The sequence below is a fragment of the Pezoporus flaviventris genome, unplaced genomic scaffold (genome assembly GCF_033815535.1).
Source record: "Pezoporus flaviventris isolate CSIRO_AGI_PZ_B2104156 unplaced genomic scaffold, CSIRO_AGI_Pfla_v1 ptg000007l, whole genome shotgun sequence".
NCBI lineage: Eukaryota > Metazoa > Chordata > Aves > Psittaciformes > Psittacidae > Pezoporus > Pezoporus flaviventris.
Window position 1 is genome coordinate 29,622,911 of NW_026892555.1, and position 25,793 is coordinate 29,648,703.

A 25,793-nucleotide genomic window follows, 5' to 3' on the forward strand; every position below is an offset into this window, starting at 1 on the left:
GCCTTCTACTTCCCTATGTCCAGAGATCATGCAGACAATCTGGGAAAGGAAGGTTGTTACACCCCAGCTCCCTGTGAACACCAGTCACCTTAACATTCATATGGAACCGGCTCCTCAGCATTCTCGGGCTGGTACACCATGGCATGCAATCCTGGTGCACACCCTGTACTGAAAAGGGAGGGAATGAATCCTGAGTAATCAATAAGTTTGTTTACCAATTGGTTTGGCCCTGTCCTGCCTTTGTGTACTCCTCCTGGTTCTTTCTAAGGCACTCATCCAAGCTGTGCTCCAGGGCTTAGTAGCACTGACTCCAACAATCCTGAGCACTTTTCACTTTTCTGGACCTGGAAGCTTTTTGAAATGCTCCTAGAAAAGGGAGAAGAATTAATTAGCAATAGAAGGACCCGGCAGGTAGGTATCCCACTGAAGTCAGACAGCCAAGGGTTGGAAGCAAGCATCCCATTTGACTCTCTACAGATATACCTCAGGGAAAATGTCTTGTTCACTCTCTGAAGCTTCTGTTGGAAACACCTCCTGGGCAGGGAGCAGAAGGCTGCCCTGTCTTGTTCTGACCACACCAATTTCTTGACTGCCTGGGTAGATCTCCATCTTGGATTTAGACAAGCTTCAAAGGTCACTTTAGGATGTAAGTTTTCTTGGTGGGCTCCTAGGTAATTTGCCTGCCAAAAGTTACTGACAATGGAGGGCTTCTTTGGAGGGCAGTGGCTAAGAAGACTGCTTTTGACAGAGTCAAGTGAGAGGCAGATATCCAGCAGCGTAAGCTTGATTTGAGCACGTGGCCAAAGGTTATTCTAGGATCCTTCCTCAGGTGGAGTCTAACTGGTGGTGATGACAGTAGTGCCACACACTGTTATATCTTCATACTGTTCTTTATGCAATCCAGTTTCAAGGTCAAATACTCACAATGTTGAAGTCCAAACTCTTTCAGTAATGCTGGCTTTCAGTCACATACACACTGCTGGATCCACTGAAATACTGCTTATGCGACAGACATGGCTTTCTAACAATTTTCCAACCGGCTCATATAGCACCAGTTTGTGCTGTGGTGAGGCAGCAGGAGAGGCTGCCTCCGTCAAGGGGCTCATGGTCACTGGCAGCCATGAGATTAATGGAGTTCTCCATACCACACAGAGACCTTGAGTCCTATTTTTTATGGGTACATCCTCTGTTTACCCTTTCCGAGGGCTAAAACCCAAGGGTTCTTCATTTTTACAAGAGTAAAGATGTTTTTTTTTCCTTTTACCAGAATAAGAACATTTGGTATTTACTTTGTATATTGTCTCCTTGAGACTCTTCCCTAGAACTTCTTTTTCTAGAAGCATTCAAACCCAGCAAGTTTCCATGTCTTCCGTTTGCCAAAATACATATAACAGTGAGCTCTGATTAGAGCTGTTGCCAGTGAGGAGAAGAGGTTTACATGCCAGCGAAACAGAGGTGACAGCAGTTTTAGCTTGTGCCTCAGGAGCTGCAGCTAGAGGAATTTGTCTGTATGGGTCCTGAATGCTTCATTCCAGACATATGGAACCAAATGTTTGAGATTTTGACCTGCTAGTTATATACTAATAAGCACTAATAAGATAGTTATATACTAATAAGTCATCCCCAGATGACTTTTTGTCCAGGTTCACAAGCTGTGTTATGAGCAACACTGACCAAACAAGACCCTTATTAGCAGGAATATTGAGTTGGGGCAGGATATGTGCAAGAAGGATGCCACATGGATTTGATAATGGTATTTTGCTCAGGAGTAACCCACGTGCGGGTGCGCCAGCAGTACCAGAAGTGCGTTAAGGGGTCATAACAGAAATGTGAGAACCCTATGGCACAGGGATCTCTTTCTAGGGTGTTCCTCAGAAGCATATAAGCTGAAGACAGTATATATGATGCCATGATACCTGCAAGACTCTGTCTCCATGGAAGAAGATCTGGCAGTTCTACCACCTCATAAAACCATGCCTATTTTACAGGCCCAGTTTGACTAGCACATCCAAAGAGGCCCATGTCCTTCTCCTGAAACCCCCATTCATGTCCTTAACTGTCACAGTCACACAGTCTTACCTAGACACAGCATTAGCTGCCTTGCTCACAGCCATGCCCTAATCTTACCCATACACAATAAAAGAGGCACTAAATTGTATCATCTGGGTCAGACAAGATAACAGACAACACTGGGTGTAACACAGACAAAAAATGCCACAGCACACATATAAAAACACATCAAATAAAACAGGTGCCAAAATGCCCAAGAAATGGCCTGTGGATTACTAACAACTTGCTTTTCCTTCCAAATGGCCCAGAAATGGGCCTGGAAATCAAACAAATAAACAAGGAAAAAGAAATAAGAGATGTACGGTATATTTCTTCAATATTTCTAGAGAGGAAGGGGTTAGAAACTGCTGAGTCAGGAAAACTTTATTATTGATTTAATAATAAAAATGAAGTAACCTTCATTAGCTGTGTCTGGTATTGCTGTTGTTCCTGCAAAATTAAATGCCTTTTTTTTAAAGGATTCTACCTTGAAAAAGACTCAAATCTTCAATGCACAGTGGGTCATTCTAGAACACATTTCTGAAATCAGAACAGATTATTAAGGGCTGATTAATTAGACAGCATTAACTATGGTGTGAGGCAGACAGAGTCTGGACAGCCATGTTTAGCTCTGGTCCTATACTGTAAGTTTGAAAAATGTGACTGTTGAAGAACAATTTCTGAATGACATTTAAAAAAATTTGAAAAGCTACTATTGACTACTCATTTCTTCCTTTTAGTTTTAGAGTTTACATCATTATTTGATCCATTTTTTTTTGGTTCGAACATTCACACCATTTCAGGTCACCTGCCATCTTTGAAAGCCAGTATTGTTACCTGTGCTGAATGAGAAAGCAAAAATCAAAGACACTGAAAGGCTCAAACACCACAGAACAAGCACACACGTATCCTATTGGCTGCTTCAAAGTCAGCTCTTTAAAATGGTTATGATGAAACTAAAAACACAGCACCTGAACACTGTTCTTATAAAATACATTTCCTAGGTCTTCATGTAATATTCAAGTGTACATTCTCTGTCAAAAAAGGAAATTTAAGTCTGAACATGCACCCACTGTTTTGATTTGCCAGGTGATGCTTATTGGGTTAATTGCATTAACATACCATATTTTAATTGAAATTTTGCTTAACTGCCCCTTCCCGGATCTCACACTCACTGCAAACAAGGGAGAAAGGCACATTTGTACTGAGGATCTTCAAAGACAGAGATGCGTTTGGAATTATTTTGGGGTAACTCCAGAGAGCAGCAAAATAAATGTCAGGAGTCAAAGTGGAGATGCTCTGTTTTCACCTGAGCTTCAAATCTTCAAACAATTCTTTTGCTTAAAAATAAGCATGCAAGTTAGGCTTGCTGAAATCAGGGTTAAGCAGGCACATTCTTGCAGGATTAGGCCCACAAAGTCCACATTTACAATAAGACATCCCTGTTTTAAACAATTTCTTTGTATTAATTGTTGGGGTTTTTTTTCTGGTTTTGGTTCATTTAGGCATTTTTTAAATCTTTTTAAGAACAAACTTCCTCTTCAAGACAGCTTACTACCATGCAATAAAATGCAGCTCCTTGGTGGTTAAGAGTGCATTTCATGAGGTTTTTTAAGTGCATGGATTTGAACATGTTGTTTGACCAAGCAAGTCAAATAAAAGTTGTCAAGACTGGGAAGGCATGGTTAGCAAAACAAAAAAATACCTGAAGTTCACAGAAGTCATCACATTTAAGTTTGTTTTCACACTTAGAGAAGTAAGTCAGCTTTTTGTTATGCTCGAAAGACACAGAATATACTTTCCTAACATTAGCATTTATTCAGAGAAGGGATTTAAAAAAGAAATATTAAAATAATGTGTTTGATAGAAAAAAAAAGTCTTTCAATGACTTTATTAACAGACTTAAACTCTTCATCAGAATGGTTCTAATGGGACACCTACACTTATTAATATTTTTATTATTATTATTAATTAATTAATAATTATAATTACTATCCATCCAAAGCAAAGATAAAATAGCCATTAGAACCTTGCAATATATTTCTGAGATTTGAGACCTGAAATTTATTCCTTGGGTAGACTCTGGTTCTACAAAACTGCAACTCTTTAACTTTACTCCCCAGCACAGTGGCTCCACTGAAGAAGTTGCTGTCACTTCCTAGGGTGACCCTCTGCCTGCTTTTAAAATCAGGAGAAACTTCTTTAATAAAAAGTAGATGGCAAAAGGAAAAGAAAGAAATGGAGTAATACTTCAGGGTCAGTTCGCCATGCATATTACTCACCAAACACTTTTTCTCAAGATAAATAATGGGAGTGGAGAGGGAGAGTGAAAAGTAAAAGGAAAGTCCAACGAACGTCCTTTTGTACTTGTACATGTAGGATTGTGAAAAAGAGCCACCACTAAAAGAGTTCACAGAAATCATAAAATATAATTGATTATAATTTGGGAAAAACTCCTAAAAGCACAGCACCAAAACCAAATAAATCTCCATGACCTGAAATGCAATAACATTTTCATAATTTCAATATGGGTGACAAGCTACACATACCAAACCTCTCCCCTCTCTGAAGCTGCACTTTTTTAAGCAGGAAAAGCAAGAGAAAACGCACTGAAAACCACCCCCCACAAGCCCTTCTTTCTTCTGTGTCTCACTACAGCACAAGCAGGATTTTCATGATTTGTCCCAGCTGATACATTCATTTCTCCCACATTGAGAGCCTTAACTGAGGAACTGAAACAGACAACAACAAGCTCAAAAACCTCCACTCAGTGAAGAGGACAGCCTCACCAAAGCCTCTCATTGCCATGGAGTTGATGTGAGCAGCTGATGTGACCCACAGGCACTGTAAGGCTGGGTAGTGGGCACACCCCAGGCACCAACAAATGAAGACCAGAAACAGCTCTCGTGCCCGATGGACACCCCCCAGGTGCCTGCCAAACAAGGTGGCAAGGGCTGTTTGTTGCCCCTTGGGTTGAGTGAGCTGACCTGCAAGCTGGAAGCCCAGAGGGGTACAAACCTCCTCACACCACCAGCCCGGCATAGGCAAAGCCTGACCAATGGACCAAGCTCTCAGATGTATTCATGGAATGTGGATAATGCCCTTAGCAGCTAGGAATGAGGAGCCTGATTCCCACTACTACTGCCTTATACCACACCATCTCCTCAACACTGGTTGTGCTGCTTCTAGGAAACTCCCCCCTCCCAACAGATTATCAAAATACTTTATTTGGCATGTTGTTCATGATAGAATCTTTATTGGCATCTTCCTGTATTGCGAGACAGGAAGATAAAATAATTACTGCTTTCTATTGAAGGAATAAACTTTTCCACAGCTTGATAACAAAAATTTCATGTGAGCTTCCCATGCTTCCATAATTCTTATCTTAATAGTTTTCTGGATTTTCTTTTTCTTTCTTAACCTCCATTGGAAAATTATGCTGAATTATAAAAAAATAAAATACACTAAAAAACCCCACAGATATATAAATGACATTTGAGTGAACAGAAGATACAATTCTGCTTTAAAAAACAGTCTATTGGTTCATGGTTTTGTTCAGCACACACACCAATGACAGGACAAATGATTTGTGAAAAAGTGGCAACCATCATTCGACAAAATGGGTGTTCTAGTGCAAAGGCAAAATCAGGTCCCTTGGGCTTGCTTAAATATGATAGAAGATTAGAACTTCCAAGACTTGATTTTCACAAACGGGAGGTTTGGATGCACAATAAACTTAGCTCTGAATCCCAGTTACATAGGGATCCTCCCGTGGTTTGGGGTTTTTTTTTAGACAGTGGAGTAGGAAGGAATATGTCTCTTCTTCTTCCCATCCCCCACAGTTAGATGAAAATAATTTAAGTACTAGACATATTTATTCTTAAAATTAAGAACATCAGTAACAGTGGCCACAGTCCCCTGAGGCCCACCAGTTTGCATTGACCTCAGCACGCACATTTTACTCCAAAATCAAATAAAAAATTTATAACTCCTCAACTAATTTTATCCAGTAATGAGTTCACTAATGGCTCTGTAAGTCTGCAAACAGCCTGAAGGAAAATCTAAAGCCACGAGTAAAAGACCTTTTCAAGCTGACAAGCCACAGCTGCGGAAAGTCAGCAACATTCCCAGAAGTGCTTAGTCTTTTCAAAACCTGAAACTTAGCAACAAATCATGTTCTTTGCAATCATGTACCTACCCAGGAATACTGATATTAAGGTGGAGGTTAATATGCAATACCAAAATAGCTGCTTCTCTAGCAATAAATTTGACCAGGTCAGGAGACAATTGGAATTTTAAATTTAAACTTGTTTAGTGAACCTATCCTTGGAAAATATACTGAAAATAATTATGGACTATGTTCAAAATAAATAAATAGATCGATGAATGCTAGACAAATAGATAAATTACTGGTGCCTTTCAGTTGCAATTTGCAATTTGCAATATTGCAATTTGCAATAGCATATTTCTGAAACCAGTGTGGAAAACAGCAAACATTAGCACTAATGCCCTGCACTAGACATCTTTCCCAAAGTCACGTATTTGTAATTTTACTTAGTCAAATTATTTACATGGTAAAGCTAACATATCTCTTACTAAAACAAATAGCCCTATAAATTTTCAAGGTATTAAAGAGAAGTGAGATGCCTAACATCTGGGAAATGCTATAGAAATATTCCAGTTTCATTCTTTCCTCAAAGGTTTTATGCTCTGACACAGTCAAGCTGCAGCTTAAGTCAACTCCAGAGGGAGAGCTCACTATAGCCTGGCATCAACTGCTTTTCATAAAATTGGTCAAACCAGTAGCAGCCACTTGGACTAGGTAAGTCTCAGACTGAATAAACGTTTATACCTTCAAAACTCCTTTCATGAGTCCTTGAGTAAAACGGGCTGTTCAGATGATGTTCATATAATCAGTCCTAAATTCCTTCTTTCAATATTTCAAATTCTTGATATTCAGTTTCTTCTTTAAAAAATAGGCAATTACATCTGTTGAACATAGTTTTCTGAAGACTTGCATTTGAACTTTCTGTATGTAATCTTTTCAGAGAAAAGTAATTATTAAATCACTAAAAGAAGTACTTTGAAAACAAAATGCACAGAATGATTTAAGATATTGTAAAAAGCACATAAAAGATACAGTCAAAGCTTGAATATTTAAGCACCCTCCACACAAAAATACATCAAATAACATATCATAAATCTATGCCACAGTCAGGGTTAGGTCACACAACAGGGAATGGTTGGGATCTAAATACAGTCAGGGCTAAGATCACACCATCTAGCAGACAAGACCCTGAAGAAAAGAGCAAAACTCCTGTTAGCAGTCCAGCATCACTTTTCAGAGTCATGTTCCCATTAATGTGTAAAGCTACCACACTGGCTTCTTCCATCACTCACACTATAAATTGAAGAAATTATCAGTCCTCTGGATGTTTCAGCTAGAAAACAAGCATAACCAAACAGCTAAGGGAATTTGCCTTTAGTTTTACATCCTGACAATTTACTAGCATCTGCATGAAATATCTTATTTTGTGAGCACACATGTGGTGTCATTAGAAATTGGAAGAACCATTTGCCTAGAAGAAAAGTTGATCTTGTGGAAGTGGTTTTGCACGACTGCATCTTTACAGGGCAGCTTTTTCAAATCTTTTGAGTTCTGAAACTGACAGTTTTTGACTGCCAGACCCTAAAACCACCTAATCTTAAATGTGCTTGTATTACACCAGGTGCTATTCCCCCAAAGAATCCCATACCATTCTCTGCCCTGCACACACCAGCAAATTCAAATGTGCACAGAGGGATGTTTTCAGTCAGTATCTGGCAGAAGAAGGAAAAGAAAATAATAAATCAAAAAAAAAAAAAAAAAAAGATGGAAAATTTAAGACACATCTAAGAACTAGATCATGTAGCTACTAGTGAGGCAAAGTCCCTGTCCAGATTAAAGATCTGAACCATCCGCTACATCCAGCCTGGCACATAGCAAGGACAGGTGCTTGCTCTTGTCTGGAGCTGTCTAGATATTGATCGCTGTGCCTTACCCAAACAGAATAGTAGTGATGTGAAATTACTACTAAAGTCAACCTTGTCAAAGCTGAATGGCCAGGAAACACCCTTGCTCTTGATCTGTCAGAATACTTCTGGAGAGAATCTGAAAATGTTTGTTTTTCCTCAGAATAAAACTAACAAGACATGTACACCCAATCCAAAACAGTCTAGTCCGAAGATGAGTGAAGAGAGCTAAGTACCTCCTTGTACATGAATGAAGTGGCACAGTTCCAGTATGAAGAAAGGAAACCATCCTGAGCAGTCAGCTGACATCCTGAGCCAATTCCATATGTTTGCTCCTTGATATACACACCCATTTCTCCCCCACACTTGGAAAAGCACCTCTGTGAGAAGGGAAAGGGGTTCTGGAATCAGCTCTTTGCTCACGTGGAGCCGCAAAAGTGATGTCAAAGTCAAAACTCAAAAAGTATGTCGGGCGGGAGAGGTGAAAGGGATGCTACACAGTCATTTCATACACTATTTTATTCCAAGCCTTTTCACCTGCACCAAAGCATCAGGTTTTGCATTCTGAATTCACCTAGAAAACCACATCTGGCTGCAGCCCTGTCGTTTAGAACACGAGCTTCTACACTAAAACACCTCTCTGAGCCATTCGCTGTCTTTTCTTAATCCTCTTAGGTTTCTCAAGATGATGTACTGAGAGGTGGGGGCGAAGTCTGCAGAAAATCAACAACCTTGCGCTGGTGACCTTATGCCAGCAGCCGGAGGTAACCTTCTACCTGAGCGAGGGGCCTCCTAGCAGTCCCAGCTCCCCCTGCCCACCGAGGGTCGGCTGAGAGCGCGACTGGATGCTCAGACACCAAGTGTCTCTCTTCCGCAACAGTGGCTCCGCAGCACGGCTGTGTTGGGTGGTTTCTTATTTGAGTTTTGTGGTGGGGTTTTTTATTTGTGGTTTTTTTCAGGATTTCCTCCCCGCGGATGAGCGGCTCTTTCCACGCGCACTGCCAAGGTCCATCCTTCCCTCCCTGGCCGCTCACACGGCACTGGGCGTGTAGCCGGGGATCTATGTAACCTCCGCCGGCACGGCACGGCCCCGCCACAGCCACTTCTAGGCGCCCGCGGGGATCCCGTCGGCGCCCGCCGCTTCCTCTCTCCTCTGGGTGCTCCCCGGCCCCGCTGGCGGTCCTTGCCGCCCGGCCCGGGTCCTCGCCGACCTTCCTCCGTGGCGGACGGGGATGCCTCCCCCTCCAGCGGCTGGCCACCCTCCCGCCGCGCCTCGCTGAGGCCGCGGACCGCCGGCCCGTCGGGGAGCACCGCGGCTGCCGGCGAAGAAAGTGAAACTACCTGTCGGCGGCGGAAGCCCCATGGGACTGGCACAGCCCGGCCGTCCCGCAGCCGCCGCTGACAGCGACGCGCCCCCCCCTGACAGGCGGGCGGGGGGCCGTGTCCCGCCCGGCCGCCGCGGCTCCTCTCGCCCACCTGCGCGTTGCCCCGCGGGCCGCAGGCACCATGGGCGAGGCGGTGCCGCCACCATGACCGCGGAGCCGCCGGCGCAGCTCCCTGCCACCCCCCCCCGCGGACCATGTTCCATGGTAAGGAGCGCGCACCGACCGCATCGCGCCCCACCGCGCCGCTCCGCGGGCAGCAAGCATAGCCGCGGGGTGCCGTTGTACCTGCGCTCGGGCTGGGATGGGCTCCTCCCGCGCCGCTCCGCAACTCCGGTCGCGCCGTCTCCTTGCCGTCTCCTTACCGTCTCCAAGCTGACGACCCCGCCGCCTCTCCTCCTGTGCCTGCGAGTTGCCTCCTGGTGCCCTTTTAAACCCGCGGTGACGGCCGCGGAAATTCCCAGTTTTGCATTTCTTTTCTTTTCAGTTTTCCACTTAGAATGAAAGTAAAAGCGCCCGGTTCCCATCCTGCCCGCTGCGGGAAGCGGGACCTGGGAGTGGCGGGACACTGTGGGACAGGCGAGCGGCGCAGAAGCATTGTTTTGGTCCGTGCCGCGCTGCTCACCGCAGCCACCTGTGCTCCCGCCTGAGGTGCCGCGCAGCGCCGGGGATACGTCGCCCTGAGGCCAGGGGATCCCCGTGTCCTCCCGCGGCTGGAGCGACACCTTCACGCGGGTTCAGCGGGGCGGAGGGAAGACAACTGGGTGTTAACCGCGCCCCGCGGACTGCGGAGCGCGGCGCGGAGCAGCGGGGCCGGGCGTCCGAAGCAGCGGGAGGTTCGGAGCGGGGTGGAAGCGACCCCGCAATTGGCGGCGGCCGGGAGCGCGCCTCGGGTGCGTCTGGAGCGCTGCTTCAGGGTCCTTGTACCGGGGGGGGTGGGGGTGGGGGGGGTGGTAATGGTAATCAAAACCTCCAAAGGGGCTTTTTTCTGTTTGGAAATATTGGAATACTGACTGTAACTGGCTCTTCTGGGAGAAATTTGGGGATTTTCCAAACACAGTTTACGAGTTTTCAGGAGTTTCCCGAATGGATTGGGTATTACCAGTAGTGTGCTCGTTCTTTCTTTTGAAGTGCTGGTTGTATGGAGCACTATCGATACCACTTCTTTTGACGTCCAGCTTTGAGAAAATCCCTTTCAATTTTCAGTTGAAAGCTCCTGGAACTTTTTATGACACTCATCTAATGGGTTTCAGAGGACTCGTTTAGGAACAGGTTTCATCGTGATCCTGCAATGGGTCAAGGAAATTAAAGGAGTGTGCAACATCTCTTTCAGAATTACCTGCTTTGATTCTGTATTTTCCTCATTTAAAAAAGTTTCACCATCTGTACAGTACAGAGAAAGCAAAAATGAACAGAAGTGACCTTGCAGTTTTCACCCGTTATCTCCACTTGTTGCTGGGCAGCCCCAGTTTGAAGTGATGGAGTCTGTTAGACTGATTTAAATTTAGAAAATTGTTATTTGTGTCTTTTAAAGAGTTTTGAAGCAGCAGATCCAAGTTGCTTATATCACTGCTCTTTAGAAACAAGCAGTGATGTTCTTTTTTTTGTAAACTTCTTCTAAAATATGAAATCTCATTCCTACAAACTGATCATTTACTCAGCACAGATATAGTTAGCATGGAGATTTACAAAGGTAAAGCTCTATAGAAGTCAGGCTCTTGGAGCTTGAAGACGATTGTAAATTTGCCTTACCTAGCTTTCATATTTATTACATGTAGGATCTACTTAGGATCCATTTAGCTCCTTCAGGTTAGATTTTTTGAGATATTAATAGACCCTGGTTGATCAGTATATGAAAAGGTATAAATGGCATTTAAGATGTACTGAACTGTTCTTGTTGTAATCCAGCCTTTTTTAGATCTATCCTTCGGGTTCTGCCACTGCTTCTTGTTCTGTCTCCAGTGAATTCATCTAGTTGTGCAATGGGAAATAGAACAACTGAAATCCGTGTGAAGTATGAGAATATACTAAGCCACGACATCCATGAGCTGGTAGGTAATAGCTCTTGGGCTTTCAAAAAATGTTGACTATTTTTAGATGCTAGCAAATAATAATACTGAAAAAGCTCTAATGTTAACATACAGTAAAAGACCAGTTTAAGATCACACATTATCACATTGTGGAATGCTGGTGGGTATGATGATGCTGCCTGTCCATGTACAAATGGATGCATGTACAAATACTGTGATATCGGTATTTGTGCCTGTGCATCATCTAGTTAGACAGCTGTACTATTTGGCCATAAATAGTCTAATATATTACATTTTAAAGTACTCTTTTCTGAAGTAATCTCTGTTTACATCTTCTTATCAAAAGGAGAAAGCATTACATAAGCTGTATTTTGTTCTAATTGTAGACTGCTTGACTGAAGTTTTATGGTGTCCATTGAATACAAATGCACAGAGGCACAAAATTCATGCAATCATGTTCAGTCAACAAAGAATCAACCTTTCTAGAAGGCAGCAGAAAAAAAATTATTTTTCAATTGTAAATCTTTAGCTTTATCAGCCACATTTATTACAGCTTTGAAAACAGTATCATAACAGTTTACCAACCCATACCCAAAACATACCTTCCAATTCTTCATCATGAATTATTAACAATTAAATTATCTGTCAAGAACACTTTCATGGGAGAAAGCACGTTCCATAGCTAGATTATCAGAGGCACTTTCTATGAAAATGGGATTTTTCTACCGTTAGTCACTTAAACAAGAACTGACCATTCTCTTGCAGAGAGAGATCTAAATCAAGATCTATTTGCATGAAATACAAGTGATACACGATGCTTTTCCAAAGGAGAAATCAAGAGCTGTTGTATTTCTTCACACTTAAGATCCACCACCATCCTTCAGAGCATTATGGCAGTGGATTATAACCTTTCTCTACCAAAACACATCAGCTCTTCATCTGGAAGCAAAATACCTTTAGGGACAGGGAACGATCATTTAATCTCCAAAAACATTCTGATCACTTTGCGTTTGTTGAGATTATGAAATAAGAACTGTACTTCTCCATCGATAAATGACCTTATCCTGAACAAGGCACCAAAGTTGGGGAAAATATTCATGGCCATATTAGAAAAGATAAGTATCCTCTTTAGTTTGTTATCTTATTTCTAACAAAGGCTGCCCAATTGCAGGATGAAGCTTGATGTACTCAGTGCCCCAGGGTGCCATTCAAGGATTTGAATGGAGCAATGTCATTCTTCCAGATACCTTTGATTATCTATTTTTAATTGTAATAAATCACAAAGTCACAGAATACCAGGTTGGTGGTGATCTCAAAAAATCATCAGGTCCAACCCTTCTAGGCAAAGCATGACCCAGACTAGATGCCCCAGCATCCTGTCCAGGCAAATCTTAAAAGTGACCAATGCTGAGGAATCCACCATGTTCCTAGGGAGATGATTCCAATGGTTGATCTCATTGTGAAAAATTTTCCTGTGTTCAGTCAGAATCTCCCCAGGAGTAACTTGTGCCCAGTACTCCTCCTCTTTTCCATGTGACTCCTTGTAGAAAGGGAATCTCCGTCTTTGTAGCCACCCTTTAAGTACTGGAACATGGTGGTAATGTCTCCCCTGAGCCATTTTTTTCTCCAAGCTGAACAAGCCCAGCTCTCTCAGCCTTTCCTCACATGGCAGGCTTTCCAGTTCTTTGACCATTCTGTGGCCCTTCTCTGGATCCTCTCCAGCCTGTCCACATCTTTTTTTGTATTCAGGGACCAAAACTGAACACAATATTCCCAGTGAGATTTTTTTAGGAGATAGAGTTTTTTAGGAGACTGTATGAGAACTGAAATGGTTATCCAAATAACTAACTAACCAACTAAATAAATAAATAAATAAACAAACTGTAATTAATTGATGTGTGTCAAAGGTAATGGGAATGTAATGAGCTCTGAGGATTTTACTTCATAGAACAGGCATGCACACCACCTAGTGTGCCAGTTTCTTAATCTTCCTATTTTTTCTCAGTTTAGGAGAGATTCATTCCCCTTCTCTGTAAAAGCAGAGTATAGTCTTGTCACTGTAACTTAGCAGCAGATATTACGGACAGTGCTGTTTGGGTGGTAGAACTGCCCACCAGGCACTTTGCTGCAATTGCAGAGCCAAACTCAGGAACCTTCAGCCCCTCAGCATGATGTTTGGAGGCAGCTGTGGAGATAACTAGTGGGTTATATACTTGACCTCTATAAGTTGATTTGATTTTCACTAATGCCTTTTCTGAGGCCAGGATTTCCCTTTGGTTGCTTTAGTCAGAGCCTATAAACTTCCTTCAAAAATGATTACTGTGTGTTATGTTAAAGATATTCTTAGGGAGTCAGTGAGAATGAGTAAATCCCGTAGCAGTGAGCAAATGAAGCCACAGGTATACAGGGTTTAGGGTGATTATTTATTTATTTATTTGATTGTTTCTAAATCTTGGTGCTGTGTGACTGAAACAAACCTTCATTCTGTTGTGGTACAGAATTATCTCCTGTATTTATTTTTTTCTTTTTTCATTGAGTATTAGACTCCCTTAATTCTTGGTTTTGAAAGCACTTCAAGGATGGAGTTCTATTCATCTTGGGTGAATTTCTGAAATACAGGCAACATTACCTAAAAAATCTGCAGAAAAACTTTTAGAACTAAACTGTCTAATATGTGTCTAATGCATGTCTAAGTGAGGAGATCTAACACAATATTGTCATGAGCTGCTTGTTTAAACCCCTTCTGGTTGTATTAGGCTATCTAGATACAGGCTGAAGAAGAAAGCAAAGGAATTTTGTTGAGTTCAGTTGTCATCTTGATGTCATCTTGATGACAAGTGTGAAAGTAGAAGAAAAAAGCCGCAGAGAATAAACCGTTGATAAAAGACTGTGGTCACAAAAAGGCAACAAGGGATATTGCTTAGGATGTCTTCTGTTAGTGCATATGCCAAGTGCATGCTACAGTCTGTTTAGATGCCTGGGGCATGGATTTATTGAGACAAACATTGACAAATATTGTATTTGATGTCTGTGTAAGATTTAAATATTCTTGTATGTTTTCAAATTCCAAAGAATCAAGTAATTTGATAGAATGTTAAGGTTTAAAATGAATAGATTTGCCCCAGTTCTGTACTCCTCAGTATGAGAGAAATACAAAACTACTGGAGAGAGTCCGGCAAAGGGCAATGGAGATGATTAAGGGACTGGAGTGTCTGTCCAATAAAGAAAAGCTGAGAGAGCTGGGACCGTTCAGCCTGGAGAAGACTTGGGATTTATCAATGACTATAAAACCATGCGGGGGGGGGGCAAAGAGGACAGAGCTGGGCTTTTCTCAGTGGTGCCCAGTGACAGGGCCAGAAGCAGTGGACACAGAATGAAACACAGGAGGTTCCCTCTGAACATTAGGAAACACTTCTTCACTGTGAGGGTGACCGAGCACTGGCACAGGTTGCCCAGGGGTGTTGCAGAGTCTGCATCCCTGGAGATATTCCAAAGCCGTCTGGTTGTGGTCCCTGCAACTGGCTTTTGGTGAACCTGTTTGAGCAGGGGAGGTGGACCAGATGACCTCCAGAGGTCCCTTCTCCCCTCAACCATTCTGTGATTCTGTATGAATCGGTAAATACCTGTAGAAATTGGGGCTGAATTAGGCTTTTCTTTGGCTGCTTGCAAAGGAAGAGCTCAGAGTTGTACACTGACACCAGAGGAGATGCTGCAGGATAATTTAGTGTTGCCATCACCAGCTCTTACTGAGAAACCTGGCTCACTTGATTAAAAGTACTTTCATGTTCAAACATATATGATATTTTACAGGTAAATATGTCTGCAGAGTATCGTGACAGGTGCTGCAAGAATAAAAAACATGAAAATAGCAAAGTGTTTTTCTGCAATGATACTCAGGTAAAATTTAACTTCTGAAAATTTAGTTTAGACTGTACAGACTCAAGTGGGTTATTTGTACAGTCCGGTCCCTTAAAACTACATTGTGATAGAGAGTAATGCTACCTCTTAATAGTCAATTCATGATATTTTTTTGAATTTGGAATCATAAAATTTGTCAAGTAAAATGACACTTTACAAATCAAAATATGAAGAATTCCATATCCAAAAAATGCTTTTTTTTTCCTCTACTATAAAGATTATTTTATATTTTTAATCCAGAATAGTAGAGAAATCTTATTTCCTTATTTTATTTTGCCAACAGAAGTAAACATAAAAATTTCACATCTGTTTTCATTCTTCTACAGAAGTTCATATTAGCTAAGCTTTTCACTTCAGATCTGAAAGCCCTACTAGTAATTGTTTGGGCAGATCTCAAATGACAGAAAACACAATTGGCAGCTCTTGCTGCAGATTTTAACATGTCTTGATAACAGGACTGACTCTAAAAGTAATTCAGTGCTTTCCAAACTGCATCGGCTGATTTCCTTATGCTGTTATTATTACTACTACAAATTGATACTTTAAATATTAGGAAGAGGTGGCAGGTAGGTCAGATTAGTCATGTGTTTTATTGGAAAAGATTGGCACTATGAAAGGAAAATAAAGTAATGGCAACTAATGAAGCTTTTTTAGAAAAGACAGATCAACATTATAAAGAATTAAAGGTGCACAGACTTTTCACGACACATTTTTCTTGCTCTCTTTACAGGAAATAGAAGCACTACAGAGCATGGCATGCAACATGCTCAGATTCTTTCATAAGCAAAAAATCAGCAAAGACTTTAGATGGAGAGCAGCATTAGTTTCATGTGGGACATTACAAGTTCTACAGTGCAAATGTGAAAGACACAAAAAAGAAAAGGTGAGTGGTAGTGAGAACCTGCAGTTTACTGTAAGCATGTGAGTTACTAATTAGAGCTCTTCAGACTATCACATCTACCTCTCAAAGGTACAGCTATCATGAACATGTTACATGCATGATAAATTTTGCTCTGTGTAGCATATATATTGTAATAGATATTAAGCCCAATGCAAAGACTGAGACAATGCTCTGGAGGTCCAGAGTGAAGATACGTACTGTGGTTCAGTGCTGAAATGCCTGAGTTAATTCTCCCATAAAAGACAAAGGCCACATGCGAAGAAGGACTTTTAACTTCTCTAGTGTTTAAAATTATACTTCTCATTGGGGTTTTACTGTAAGGTGAATGTTTGATTTGCTTTGTTTCACCAAACAATTAGTGGGAATTTCTCTCACTTTCATAATACCTTTGAACTTTATTTTAACCAGAATATCTCAAACTCAACAGGAACAGCTGGATGTAAAAATATTTGGATTTTTGATCATTGGCAGACTCTGCTCTTTGACGTGTCACTCAAACCTAGTGACCTACAGAGAGAAGGAGCATTCTTTTAAGTGTGGCTCACAGTTACCTGTTGAACACAAAAATATTGACCAATGTCAAAAAGCCTCTCCACAGGTAGCAAAGGATATAATTCTTTATGACTGGCTTAAATAGTTGGATTGACAGCTGCATTTGACCCTTTCTTTTCTCCTTGAAGTGGAGAAACTGTGACAGTCCAGGACCAGATTTTCAGAGTAATGTTGGTGTCTACATTTTGTTTAGCCACCTATGGTGAGTCCAACATTTGCCTTACCATAAAAGTTATCCTAGTTACATCATAGAAGGCAGAGGACTGTCACCTTTGAAACTCATGCCAAACCTTGTGGATGCTTGGTTTCATTTAAAGACCAGTTAAAGTAATCTGGTACAAATAATGAACAGTCATTGAATGTGGACAAGAGCCACATCTGGGCGAGATCCTGAACACTGGGCCATAGCGTTGACCCCTGTGAACAGGTCTGCCTTGTTCCACCAGTCTCAAGGTACCACACATGTAGTCATATATTTCAAAGTTTGGCTCACAATTTAATTTGTTTTATTTTTCCAGTCCTTCAAATAATGGAGAATAAATTTTAAACCACTGACAGACGACACATGTTCTTAGTTGCTTACACTGGTTTCAGCTCTCCGTATTTGTCCGCATCAGTTCTGTATTCAGCTCTCCATATCTGTCAAAGCCACATTTTCCCAGTTCAGTAGGGCAGCAGCAGGGTTGTGCTCAGAGGGGGAACATCAGAGTAGTGCATGCTGTGTACTGCCAAGGCACATTCTGTAAGTAGCCCAGCTTTCTGACTTAGCTACTGTGTAAGGTACCTCCATTATTTATTGAGATGCAATGGAATCAGTTGGGTTTAAAAGACGTCTGTATGAAAAGAATAAGCACTTCTCAATTAACAATACAAGCTATTCTTTTTCAGGTTTGCACACAGGTAAATATGCATAATAATGATGATACAGAGACAGATGAACAGTGCAAAAAGAAATGTAACCAAGAATTATGTGAACTGAAGGAAAACATATCTAGCCTTCGATCCTGCTGGAATAAATTTGAAAAAATAATTTCCAGATGATTCCAGGTAGATCTTGGTCTTTTCTTCCAAAGTGGCATTACTTGGTGTCTTTGCATTTTATATGCATTCCTTGAGTAACTCTGCTCGCTTATATGAACACCCTATGCCAGAATTCTGATGGAAAGCTACTGTACCTTGTTCCTGGAGAAGGAATGAACAGAAATGGCTAAACCAAGCTGCTGAAGCCCTAGAAGTGGAAATAAAAGACCAGCATTTAGAACAAAGAACTTGGCAGAAGGCTGGATCCCACCTTCAAAAGCTCCTCTGAATTTTCTGATCTTTTGAGTCAGTTTATAATACTGTTGTATGAAAGCAATATACTCAAGTGTCTACTGCAATTTATAAAACCATCTTAGAAGCTTCAGGTGAAGGAAACGATATGGAAAGGTAGCTGTTTTCTTACTATCTACATAAAACACATCAAGGACCAAAAAGAGCAATTTGCCAAACAAGCAGCTGATCTGGGATCTGTTCTGCCGATGCAGTAGTGTTTTCAGTGTGGGTATCTAATAGGTCTGCAAACTGATTTAAGTTTGGAAAAATAAGCAAAAGGTTAACTTTATGAAAAACTTAGGAAGAGTACTGATTTTTGAGAGCTGTAGCAGACTTCTACTGGCTGTGAGTAGAGGCAAGACAGCGAGATCTGTAGAAGGTGAAAAAGGAGATTCCTGAACGTAAGTTTGTTCAGCTGACTGGAAACACCACTATTCTTGTGTATTTGGTTATCCTAGAGTTAGCTGCAGGAGGAGCTAGAATGTCTGACCTTCAGATTGTGATTTCTTGTAGGCAATTATTTTATATAATGTGTTCAACATGTTAGACATACATGACTTAAAATGTGTGAATATTGTCAGAGAATAATATATTGGCATTTAACTAATGAAGTGTTCATATTTAATTTTGGATGAATAGAAGTATTTTTATAGTTGTTTATAACTTTTTTGCAGTTTCTTATTTTGATATTATAACTCCTTTGGTAATAAAATATTTTCTTCTATGGAATTGGGCTGTTGTTTTGGGTGTCGTTAGTCCTTTTTAAGCTTTTTTTTTGACATTAAAAGCACAGCTGGTAATGTAACCTCCAGCTGCTTGGGACCTCCCATGATAAAATACCCATTTCTTACTTGCTTGTTACCTGGCCAGTTTAGGTAGACATTTCCATACTGGGTATCTACCTTGGACTAAATACTTCTGGAAATCCTTAGTTAAGTCAGCCTGTTGTTCCCTGGTTCAGAATAAGGTTGTTTTATCTGGTGAAAATAACTTTTCCACAGAACTGCTCTGAAAAATTTGTGGTATTCAAATAAAAGGCTTGAAAAATAGTGGGATGTGCTTCAAAGAACCACATACATCTCCCTTGACTGGCATAAGATCACTGTACTGAATCCATGAAACCCAGCGTGCCCTACTGATAAGGGTGAGGAAAGGTTAAAAGCAAAGTGAACATACTGTTACACTTCCCTGGAATACACTCCCTTCAGCCCCCCATGTATTTATGGTGAAGAGGCTTAAGGCAGGAGTAGGATCTTCGTAGAACTGTGACTGAGACTTTCACATACTCTCTTTAGCTCTTGATGTAAGAGATTACAACTTTAATTCCAAACACTGAAAAAAAACAACCCAAACCCCACCCATAACTCTTATGCAATAGGAAAGGGAAACAGATTTCCCAATATCGCACTGCAGATAGGAGAATGTAACCACAACTGTAAGGACTTCTCTATAAATCCTTTCTACTGAAAGAAGCCCTCAGGAGACTGAGGATTAAATTTGTGGGGTTTGGGGGTTTTTAGTTTTTTTTAAATTTAGGAACAGTCTAAAGCCAAGATGAATTTCCTAATAACCACTTGGCAAGAAAAGAAAAGAAAAACACACAGATGCAGGATTAGCTATTAAAAAACTGTAAGTCCAGTCATCTTAAATGACTTCAGCAGCAGCCCACAACTTAAATCTTGAATCAAATCAGGCAGTTTCAAGCCTATCCTGGGAAAAAGACCAAGGTTACATTCAGAGAAGGAATTTAAATTGACAGATTATGAAACTGTGGATTTTTTTCTGATTGCTTCTCTTAATGAATATCTTGCCTGCCTGATCCTTGCTGCCAAATTTTCTGAGTCACCACTTACATGCAAAGACTAAATGCTAAGTGCAGTGGCTTGTGCTTTTTGATTTATTTCTTCCTTCTGAAAACCTATCTCTGGTCTCTCCTGAAACTACAGATCTAACAACAATAAACTGCTCTGCAGGAATGGGTGAAGTGATGAAAACCTTGCAGGGTATCACCACTGTGCCTACCCCTCTGCCACTGTCATTTTTATATTAATTTATTTGGCCACAGTAAATAAGGAATATGACTAGGTCAGATTCATGATTTAGAGATACATGGGTTTTATGGGAAGGTGTCCAGAGAAAAATCTTAGGTTTTTAAATAAGTAAAAAGCTGTTGCAAGGGATTATGAGAAGGCAAAAAGGGGTGACTAACCCCTGCAAGCAAGCAAATGTTGCACATTTCTAACAGCAAGAATGAATTAGGTCGTCTGTGGTTTACGAGAAGGAAGAATTTCTGGTGGTTGGGAAGCCAGGTTAAGGAAGGTCACTGCAGTTCTTTAGCTAAAGATGCAGAAGTAAACCTCTTCTGGCTTGTTATATGTTTCCTTCCAGTTCCATCTTTTCAGGCTTATGCTGAACAGAAGAGACGTTTGCATTACAACAGGTTTAATTCAGCAGCGCCTTAGGTTTTTGTTGGGTTGGGTTTGTTTGCTGGCTTGTTTTCTTTTTTTTTTTTTTTCCCTCCTGCCCTTTAATTGGAATTGTTCCTGGTGAACTAGAATAAAGAGGAAACCAGTGTGTGGAATATCATGAAAACTCAGAGGTGACGGATTCTGCAGATTCTTGGCACATAACTAAATTTCATCCATAATGAATGGAAAATATATCTGCCTTCCTCTGAAGAGGGTGCGGTGAAATAAACAGAAAAGCCCAGTTGGAGGAACCTTCCCCTACCTAAAATGAGGAATGAAAAAAGGAATTGATCTCTACTCATCTGCATTTAGCAAAAACCCCACAATATCAGGAAACCAACCCCTTACTATGACTTCTGCTCACATAAGTGAATTTCACAGAAAAAAAATGTAACTTCTGCATTTTTCCTGCTTAATCATATTAAGAAAACAGTGCTCTAACCTCATGGAGAAGAACAACTCCAGATCAAGTTTGGGTTATGTATTATATATTATACCTTACAGCCTTATTTAAAAAAGTTGGGAAAAAGAAGAGATACAGTTAACTTTATACAGTCAGATGACACTGACTGAAGTATTTGGTATAGAGTAATTTTCAAGGTGACTGAGGAGTCTCATCTCATAAGTCAATAAAACCCCCCTATCCTTTGGAAAGAATAAATACTCTCTCCCAGCCACTAGAAGACGGGACGGTTCTCACATCAGGTCTGGTGTACTTGAGACCAAAGACATCAAAATATTCCTAGGTTGAAATAATGTTACCCCTGTGCCATTTTAGTTACGACAATTTCACATTTGACAACAAAAATGTACATCACAGAAAGTTTTATTGGTATATTTGCTTTATTGTTAACAAGCGGCAAATTAGCATTAGGTGGTGATTTACATTTATTAATTTAAACAGAACTGACACTTAAAAAAACCCATAATATACCAAATAAGATGCTAACAAACCCAGGGATTCTGAGAAAAAAAAAACGCAAAACAAACCCCAAACCCACTGGATGGTCATAAACACAAATATTCAATGTATGAGGGGCAAGGCAAACATAATAAATGCTAACAAAATTAATCCCCTCAAACACATGAATGAACACTTCATTTATAAACATGGAACATCAATAAATAAACTTATGAATATACATACTAAGTATCATATAAAGGATGAACACCATGAGTTACAGCAATCATACAACATAGGTGTTTGTAACAGGCTTAGAATACTCAACATTGTACACATCAGACCCAAATCCATTCACACTTCCGCCAGAAATACAGAACTATGGTAAACCATGCACTACCATTTCAAACTTCAGTTCAATATTCAGTTATATTAAACTGAATATTTGATTTGCTGACTCAAAAGTTAATGTTCACATTGGCGAAATATGATTTTTTCAATTGATTATTTCTGTAAAGAAGAAACACTAATTAAGAGAAAGTATGAATAAGCTGTTTTCTGGCAAGATGGAATAGAATGGGGCTAAGTAGGATTCTCCAGAAATCTGCATTCTGGAATGGCATAACAAAAAAACCCCAGTCCACTGAACTAGTATGAAAGAGTAATCACTTATACTGTGAACACTGGGAAGAAAATATCAACCAAACACTTCTTCAACAACATAATTAGGTAACTCGAACCTTACCAGAAAGTTGGAAAAAAACAAACAAAAACCCCAAACCATCAAAAGTTGGAATGAGCTGTACTTGAAAGGCAATAACACTATTTTCTCCAGAGTCACCAAAACCTGTTTACCTGTTTACCCTGTCATACTACCTATGTAATTATTCTTAGCTTAATCAAACTGGAAAAACTTAACGTTGCAAAAAGTGCTCTTACAAAACAGATTTGTCAGCCAATATTAAAAGAAAACTTTTAACAAGTTGTTCCTTGCACATATACAAAGTCTGTGTGCTGGCATCTACACTTCTGGAGAACTTTGCGATACATAGACAATACCACTTCATTTTATACTCAGACTAATTACATAGCCTACATCAGTGTGTGCTGCTACATGCTTTATTAGCATTTAAACTACTGCAGCCACACCTCCTTCCACTAGCTTGTTCAGTATGCATCACAAAACTGTCCTCTTTGCACACTGCATTTCAGGCACTAACTCTCTCAGCTGCAATGGTGAGGTAAATGCTCAATGACTTGCTCAGCCCTTGGAATCTATTTGAGAACCATTAGCCCATGGACCCTGCTACCTGCAAGCCCAGGGAAGAGCTGGAGCTGCAGGAGGCTGAGCAACACCAGCACCATGGAGAGCTCCCCACTTCCCTCACCCTCTAACGACTTCTCAAGCCTCAAAACTCTGCCTATATGTTCATTTTGTAGGTATGAGCTGAAATGGGGAAGTGCTTCCCCATGCCCACCTCCCTGTGGCGGTGTGTAAGACTGAGGGCATAACTATCCACATAACCATACAATTAATTTGCTGTATATTTAGAGATTCCAGTTCTGAAACTACCTAGGTAGTGAATATCATGCATAAATATAAACCTGTGTTAAGACACATCATATAAAGATTAAACCTTAAGCTATGTTGTTTTTATGGCTGAAGCTGGTATTTTGCATAACTCCATTGCATTTACACCAGTTCAAATGATCCTGCACTTATTCAGGCACAGACGTATCCCTTGTACAACAGGCATCACAAAAGCAGAATGGGAATGCAAACACCCTCAGGCCAGACTCCCAAACAAGCCTGCTCCTTGTTCCTTTAAATGGATTTTACCTTTGACTTTTTCTCTTTTTTTAATTGAAAGGAATAACCTTAGTAAGCACATTAGGAAGGTACAGTGGCAGACAGTAAATCTGTCATAGTGTCAGACACTGGTACAGAAATCATTAAAACAGTCACATCAATAAATTTCACTTTAAGTGAACAGTAACTACATTAGCCTACTGCCCGAGCCTTCGTAATCCTCCAGTAGCACTTACTCCTGTTTTGTATAAACTCTGCTTTAGTGAAACAACTTTTTACGTTTGTGCAACTTACCAGTTCTCACAAAACACATGCTTGCTCACACACAGAGAACTGGAAATACAGATGCTAAATTAAGTAATCACATCACCCTAATTTTACACATGAACTCTAAGGAATTTGGGCTTTTAAGGTAAATATCTGTCAACAAGGCATCCAAAGAATGACAGTAGCTAAGCTTAGACTCATCAATGAAGTGTATCAGTGGTGCACAGTTTGTCTACCAGTTTTATCTTCACAATTAGCAACATTTTGACTCTTCAGACATTTTGGAACACTCCCCTTTTAGGCTTTCTCCTGCCATGAAAATCAAGGTATAAAAGCAGAAGGAGGGCTAGGGAAACAGGTTTTAGTTTTAGGTCATTAATGTACCTAAAAATTCAAAATGCAGAGTCCATGTCTCTTAACAGATTATCTTTTTCTCTATATAACAAATTTGTTCCCCATATTCAGTTCTGCAGTGGCATTATGAAAAAATATGAAAACTATTATTTCCTAACAAACATTCCATTGTGTGGTAGCACATTTCTCCCCACTGGGCTCCTCTACAATTTCACGAATTCCCATCAAGCCTTGGCCTTCCTGTAACGGGTTGGGTGCTCAAGCACCTGTATGAGGCACTTTTGCAGGAGAGGCACTGGCCATATCTGGCACTCCTGTTCCCTGGCCAAGGTCAAAAAGAAAGGGCAGAGATAATCAGTCATCCCCAATAGCCTTGGGATATTCCTTTCCTTGAGCATAGCCTGAGTGGAACAGGTACCATTGTTACTGGAGTGCTGAAAAAATTCTAGTACTTACCAACTCAGATTATGGTCAACATGGAAATTTACTCCTGACTAAAGCCAATCATTTCATGACCATATAAACAGTGGTCCAAAGCCAGGCCCTCTGAGCGCTCCTGGACTGCAGTGGGCTGCTACCAGCATCTCTCTCTGAATGGGATGCCCCTCAGAGCTCATGCCCAAGTTTGTGACAACTAGAAGACCATCACAGACAACAAATGGGAGATGGCTGAAGACTCCCCACTTCTCAAGGCTCAACCCTCTGCCATTTAGAAACGCAAAGACATATTTCACTGAACTTCAGGGGAATTTTTAATGGGTACCTTTATATGTCTCTGTATCTGCATGTAAATTGACTGAGACACCACATAACAAGTGTAGCAAACACTAGAGTCCTACTGACAGTGCAAAATATTAAAACCGCAGACTGCTGCTCAGTAAAAGCTGTGTAAAAATCCCATCTGCGGTGAACTGGCACACACGTAAATCTTCAGATACAAACCATTGACCAAGTCTGTGATGAAGACCAGACTTAATTACACCTAAGCAACACCAGTTTACAAAGCAAGGGGATCCACTCTGAACCTCTTGACTCAGTCTTACCCTTTTGTGCCTTTGGTCTCTGTACTAATACTTATAGCTTGATTTTACCTTCGTTTTCCTTGGTATGTTTTATCCATGTAGTAAGTAATGGAGTGAACCTTGCCATCAAATTTTGTTAAGTCACACTCTAATAAATTCATATTAAAGCTACTCTTCACAATAGTTTTGATGGCAATTCTTTGAGTAACCCTAAACCACTAACTGTATGACACATTGAGATGGAACTAGAGCAATGTGTGCTGATATTTTGTGTAATACAGTCTATGGTCTGTAGTACCAGAGGCTTCAGAAACCTATGTAATTCAGTAACAAAACCAGTTGCTAAAGTGGAAAAATACAAGGCTTCTGATAGTTTCACTGTACATCAGTAAACTGCATAGTCAATCATATTTTCTTTGCTTGTATTTATTGTAGGTTCAAACACACACATTATCCAATGTTACTATCAACAGTTATTTATGTTTCACTAGACCTTTTTGTAAGAACAAATTAAAAGTTCAGGAAATCTTAAAATCCTTTCAATTCAGGTTAATCTCCCCTCTAGTCCTTGCTATAAACCATAGAAATGTAAATAACATAAGTGATACGTCGCTGGAGGAATTTACTAAATGCTACACCGGAAGCAGAGACTTACAGAAACAGCTCAGAAAGCAGAAATTATGGTAACTGTCTTTGGATTGATTTGAAACTAAGAAACTTGCCACCTACAACTCACAGGACAAACTATCAATGTTTTTTCTACAGTTACAGCAATCCTGGAAAACCTAGAAGGTATCTATTTCTTACTAGACT

At 40.6% G+C, this 25,793-nt stretch overlaps 1 protein-coding gene and 1 long non-coding RNA gene across 2 annotated transcripts in view; one reads left to right on the plus strand and one right to left on the minus strand.

Moving 5' to 3' along the window:
• LOC133266730 (uncharacterized) overlaps positions 1-10,001 on the minus strand; it is a 118,230-nt gene extending 108,229 nt beyond the window's left edge. Inside the window, exon 1 of the long non-coding RNA XR_009742497.1 lies at positions 9,809-10,001. This is a non-coding gene — a long non-coding RNA (uncharacterized LOC133266730). The remainder of the gene's footprint in view (positions 1-9,808) is intronic.
• IL7 (interleukin 7) lies at positions 9,266-18,882 on the plus strand. Its single transcript, XM_061448245.1, has 5 exons — positions 9,266-9,650; positions 11,352-11,494; positions 15,284-15,370; positions 16,122-16,274; positions 17,733-18,882. Exons 1-5 carry the CDS (start codon positions 9,641-9,643, stop codon positions 17,883-17,885), a joined length of 546 nt encoding a protein of 181 aa, XP_061304229.1. The 5' UTR covers positions 9,266-9,640; the 3' UTR covers positions 17,886-18,882.
• The last annotated feature ends 6,911 nt before the right edge of the window (positions 18,883-25,793 follow it).

Coding starts and splice junctions, on each gene's coding strand:
- IL7 (XM_061448245.1), top strand. Junction 11,495..15,283: donor GCCACGACATCCATGAGCTG/GTAGGTAATAGC, acceptor GATATTTTACAG/GTAAATATGTCTGCAGAGTA. Junction 15,371..16,121: donor TTTTCTGCAATGATACTCAG/GTAAAATTTAAC, acceptor CTCTCTTTACAG/GAAATAGAAGCACTACAGAG.